This window comes from Bidens hawaiensis, unplaced genomic scaffold (genome assembly GCF_021521415.1).
Source record: "Bidens hawaiensis isolate Kalapana, Puna unplaced genomic scaffold, B.hawaiensis_p1.1 tig00036814_1, whole genome shotgun sequence".
In the NCBI taxonomy this organism is placed as follows: domain Eukaryota; kingdom Viridiplantae; phylum Streptophyta; class Magnoliopsida; order Asterales; family Asteraceae; genus Bidens; species Bidens hawaiensis.
In genome coordinates, this window is record NW_027496433.1 from 341 (window position 1) to 6,562 (window position 6,222).

The 6,222-nt window shown below is 28.5% G+C and overlaps 1 protein-coding gene across 1 annotated transcript; it reads left to right on the forward strand.

Moving 5' to 3' along the window:
* The first annotated feature begins 4,855 nt into the window (after positions 1-4,855).
* On the forward strand, positions 4,856-5,389 carry LOC143588848 (uncharacterized). The gene has a single exon (XM_077069758.1). The coding sequence runs from the start codon at positions 4,856-4,858 to the stop codon at positions 5,387-5,389; it is 534 nt and encodes a 177-aa protein (XP_076925873.1).
* Positions 5,390-6,222: the final 833 nt, after the last annotated feature.

Here is a 6,222-nt window from a genome sequence, read left to right on the forward strand (position 1 = left end):
CATATGTTACCTACATGTTCGGGAATTTCAGAATATATTTCACAGTAGGTAAATTTTGGAGTGCTATCGTGTTGTTAATCTTATGCTTTGATGTTAATTAGAAACATTTACTAAGGTTGAATTTCCATCTGTTTCATATGAAGGCGGTTGTGAGGGGTCGTAGTTAATGTTGACGATGAACTTCACTTTCTTGTTACTTTAATGTTTGATAAATATTTCGTTGATTTGTGAAAGATGAGATGCGAAGAATGGATCTATGTATTGTATGTGCCTGTTAATGACTTTGAATATGTGCCGGTAAATTAAGTTCATCAATTTGTCTTTATGTTTCTAGTGATCTTTAATAGCTTTTAGATGTCATGTATATGTTTGTTCACTTACGTATGATTGTCAACTTTTGGTATTGTTCGTCCTGGAAGTCGTTGGCTAATACTATCGAATAAATATAGAATATGGTTACGAGTGGTTGTGAGTGAAGAAGAGAGAAAAGTTAGTGATTTATTTTGTAAATTTGGAGAAAACTTGTTTGCTCAACTAAAAACATATTATTTAACTGAACAAGCGAGAGAAATGTCATGATTTTTAATGCGACTATAGGGATGGGGATATGAGACGAGCTGTGAATGCTCTAAAGGTTTGATATTATTAACCAGATATGTGTAAAAACTGTGTTTGTCAAGAACATGTCAGGATGATTATTAAATGAGTGAAAGTTAACCTAGAATCGGGTAATATTTTTGTTTATTATTATTATTATTATTATTAACGGGTCATAATTATCCCGGTAACGTGTAAAGGTTTGGTATTATTAACGAGTTACGGGGCATAACATATTCATTATTAACACGTCAAAATTATCCTGGTAACGTGTAAATGCTTGTATTAGGAACCACTTTTATTATATATAGCTCAAATCTTAGCAAAAAAAATTTGATTCGTTTGGTGGGTTATATGTATCTTGTATCCATAAATTAGATTTTATTTTCTTCCAATTAAAATTTAAACAAACGTTTCAATTCGATTGAAAGGTTGAAGTTGGATTATTAAAATCCAATTCCCTATATTTAATAGATATGTAACCTATAAAAAGATTTTAAATTTTTAAAAGGAATATTTTTTTTATCATTGTGTATAGCCGTTATCCGTTAGTTTCCGTTATGCTAAAAAGGCTAGTTTTTCTATACGTTTTTAGCACCGTTTAAAGACGTGGAAGGCTAGTTAGTCATAGGTAACTATTGTGTAACAATGCTAGCAAACCATAAACTAAACGTAAATTCGACTTGTTTGTTGGATGTTTTTATTTTCTTTTTTGGAACATCAAATATATTATAAGAACTATCTAGAAAGCAACTAGACAAGACGATACATAAAAAAATGACTTACGCACCAAATGAAACACTACAATAAAGATGAAACCCATATAAAGCCTCCTCCCGCGAACCAACCCGAGGACCCACTGCACTATATTACAAATACAAAGAGACCTAATCGACTCGTTGGATGTTAGTTCACTACATGTTAGGCAAAGCAAATTTAAACTAAACATTAATGATAACTGTCATCTGCATCTTTTTCGCTTTCGTCTACTTTCATTTACGGATTTTTCCCTTTCGTTGCTATCTGCGCTTCAAACCAGTCACAGAGTAAGATACAACATCCCATGCTAAATAAATTAAAAAAATTAAAAAGTTTATAGTATTAACTTATATTAATTCTCAATGTCTTGTCAACATCCCATATAGCCTCTTCCTCTTTTATAATAATATTATTCATTTCCATCATGAAGATAAAGTTAAAATACAAGTACCGGACCAAGGTAAAAATAGGATAAAGTTAAAATACAAAGTATAATAAAAATAAGAAGGATAAGAAGTAACTATCCACTATGGTGACTATTTATCATAACCGGTTGTAAGGTGGCACAAAATGACAAAAAAACATTTTAATTAAATAAATGGAAATTCTTTTTTGTCCATAACCGGTTGCAATCTAGGTTGTTCCAGCAACCCAAGTTTGCAACCAAACTTTTATATCTAAGTTGATTTTTCATGAAAATTACAACTTTTAACTCTTTTTTTAAAAAATGTAACAATATGGTTTTATTTATAAAAAAATATTAAACATTTTGATATAAATTTGATAAAAAAAATGAAGCATATTTTTTAATAAAATATTGGTTTAGGTTAGGTTGTAATAGTGAGTGAAATATTGGATTGAGTTGGGTTGTATATGTGGAAGAGATAAAAATTAGTTTTTTAATAAATGGTTGGGTTGGTTTGGATTGTGATAGTGAATAGTCGATTTTAAATTTGAATTGAGGAGATTAATTTAAAAATACAAATTGAAGAAAATGGTATGATAGTAATAACCCATTTATGATGACTTTCTATTTTCTCATGCAAGTCACATGTCAATTCCCCAATCATTTTAAAACGTCTATAACTTTTTCATACGACATTTTTTTAGAGATTTTTTTTACCATAATAATAAACGTTTTTATCTTTAATATGAATATCATATTGTTATATAAAAATAAAAAAAATTAGTGGGTTTTTATATTGTGTTATTTGGTTGTCTGTTTGTGTTTTTTAATTGTTTTTTTCTATACATTGTGTTATAGATATTGGTCATTGTGTTTTCAATTGATACTCATATTAAAGATAAAAATTAAAATAAAGATTACTTCATTGTGTCTTTGTGCTCAACATTTGTCTTTTTTTATTTATCATTTTGTTATATGTATTTACCATTGTGTCTTACGTTTCAAGCCATTGTGTTATATGTATTTACCAATGTGCCTTATGTTTCAGGTTATTGTGTAATATGTATTATCATTGTGTTTTATGTATTAGATAATTTGTTGGTATTTTTCATCATATATATATATATATATATATATATATATATATATATATATATTGTTACCAATGGCGTTATTAGTATTTAAAAAAAACACAATGATCAGTTGAAATACACAATGACGAAAAAATACACAATGATACGCAAAAACACACAATGACGTAAATTATTTTTATTTTTAGACAACAAAATTATACTCATATTAAAGGTAAAAACGCTTGTTATTATGGTGAATTTTATTTTAAAAAAATATCATATGAAAAAGTTATAGACGTTTAAAAATGATGGAGAAATTAACATATGACTTGCATGTGGAGAGAGAAAATGTGTAATATTACTTTTATACCCCTTTTCCTTTGATCCATACTTAACATATGTCAATTATTTATGGATTCTCATCCTTCTCATTTTTGTTCTCATTTGTAGAATAACTTGACCCTATAATATATATCCTCCGTCCGGATCTGGATAAGTTGTTTTTTTACACGGAAAAATCAATTATAAATTTAAAATATCTTTAATTTTAGTAGGCTTCGTTAGGGTGATTATTTGGGGGGCTTTTCTAACCACACCGGAGGTGTGGTTAGAAAACTGCCCAAACCGTCGCGTATAGCTCTATCCATGGCATATAGATGTTTTTTAAAAAACGTGTTTTTTTTGTCTTTTGTCTAATCACCCCGTATAGCTCTATCCATGGCATACATGTGTTTTTTTAAAAAAAAACGTGTTTTTTTGTCCTTTTATGTTTAATGTATATTTTAGTTTTAATTTAATTTTATTTATTTTGATTATTGTTTTTTATTTTGTTGTCTTATTAAAAATATTTTTTTATTGATTTTCTTTATTAAGAATTACAACAATTATAACGAAGCAACGTAAATAAATGATATATATACATATACACACACATACAACCATTACAACAAATTTGTACAAATGATAACCAAATGTAGAAATCTATCTAAATGGCAGCGTTACTAGCATGGTAACAGGCGATGCTTAAATCGTAGGATTATGTGACGATAATAAAACACAAAACCACCACCACGTTCTGACCATGAAGCGAGCACATCGAGCATTAGGCTTGGTTGTGAGGACAACAACGACGTTGCACAATAAAAACACAAAAACCACTATCATTACAACGCGTTTGTACAAATAATAACATTGTTTCGTTATAATTTTTATAATTGTTGATAAAGAAAATAAAAAAATCTATTTTTATTAAAACAACAAAATAAAAAAACAATAATTAAAAGTAAAATAAAATTAACAAAAAGGGACAAAAAAATGTCATTTTAGAAAATTATCCTTATATGCCACAGATAATACTATCCCTGGCATATAAGGTGGTGTGGGGTGTGGTTAGGAAGACCCTTATTTTCGGCCTGGCTTTACATATTAATTTTTTTACTTTATTACCGGGCTTGGGCCTTTTAAAATATACCCTAATTTGCTTGCTATAAATATATATGCTATAAATAATGGTATCAGAGCCTCGTTGCTCTTTTTTAAAAAATAAGAGAGAGAAATTCTTTAAAACTCTTTAAAAATGGAAAACAAAAATTTGTTTGCAAAAGATTCTGAGGAATCAGAACAACAAACAACTGAAATAATAAATTTCAGTGAAAATGAAAAAGGTTTTTCATCAGATTACATGATTAATTCTGATCAATTATCAAAAATTAACAAGCTTAAATTTAAGCTTAACTCTAAACAAGTTTTTAACCAACCTAATAATTTACAAAGTCTTGTTTCAAGAGCTTTTACTAGAAAAAATAAAATCTTTTATTGTTTCAACACTGAAGAAATCTCAGTGGATATAAGAGATACATCAGGAGAAGTGTATTTACCACTTCTAACAAAAGGAGAAATTGCAAAAAGACTTTTGCAAATAAAACCAGAGCTAAGAAAGTCCCTCTCTATGGTACATATTGGCGCTGTAAAAATTCTCCTAAAAGCACAATTTAGAGATGGAATTAACTTTCCAATAAAAATGGCTCTAGTTGATAATAGAATTATCAATAGACAAGATGCTCTCTTAGGAGCTATACAAGGAAATTTAGCATATGGTAAATTTATGTTTACTGTTTATCCTAAATTTGCCTTACATCGAGATTCAAAAGATTTCGATAAAACATTAAGTTTCATACATCAATGTGAAAGAACCGACCTGATGGAACCAGGAAATAAAGTATTTACGATTAATTATTTAATCTCATATGCTTTAACAAATAGTACCCATTCAATTGAGTATAAAGAAAAAGAAAATATAACTATAGAAGATGTATTTTCAGAAATCGGAACCGTAGAAGGAAGTAAGTTTTCAGAACCTTCACAGTTACGAGAAAATTGGGCAATCGATATTGCTCGAAATAAACAAATACTTGTGTCTAAACCAAGGCATAGTTATGCTGGAACCTCTTCGCAATTAAGAGAAGCTGGTAACAGTGAACTCCAATTAATGAGGTCTATGTCTGAAAGGATAGATAAGTACGGAGAAATTTTAAAAGAAGTTGTTGGGATATAATGTCCTCAAAACTAATTTCAAATGTTATTGCTGCTTTAGAAGAAGAAATTGTTCATAAAGAAGCAGAAATAATCATATATTCAGCAAGAATAAATGAGCAAAAAACAAACTTTATATTAAGTTATGATAAAAGAACTCTTAATATAAAAATCCTAGAAAAGAAAATCATTACTGCAAAGAATGAAATCAAAAGTCTCAAAAAGAGGATGACAATAATATCTTCCATATGAGTTCGCTCGTAAAAATAGAAGAATTAATTAAAGAATTAATTAATAAAATGGACAACATGGCTACTAAAGAAAATTTAGAAGTCATTGCTGCCAAAATTATCAAGGATGTCTTAGACAAAATTGATGATCACGAAAAAACACAGCCTTCAACATCTGAAAGGCAAAAAGAAAAAATTTCTGAAAAATCACAGAAATATTCCTTTCCTAACTTCAACGTGGGAAATCCATCATTAGGAAGCTCCAAAAGTCCAAATGCGCTAACTTGGCCTTTTAATTCCAATGAAAAAGACCTGCAAAAGTCATAATAAGACAATGATCAAAAAATCTTTAGAGACAGCCTTTAAAAATACTCAATCTAAAAAGAATGAATATAAAATACTCATTCACAACATACAAATAAAAATTCTTTACTTGATGAACGACATCAACATGGATCCTCAAGAAAGGCTTAATAATCTCGCTAAAGAATTTTCAGCCTTATATAAAATTAAGAACCATTTACAAGTTCTTAAGGAAAAAGAAATCATCATTACTATAGCTTAAATCAAAATGAGTTCTATTACGCAAAAATTAGAACAAGTTTTTGATGAACAATTAGATACT

Coding starts and splice junctions, on each gene's coding strand:
- LOC143588848 (XM_077069758.1), top strand. CDS start 4,856: ATGGCTCTAGTTGATAATAGAATTATCAATAGACAAGATGCTCTCTTA.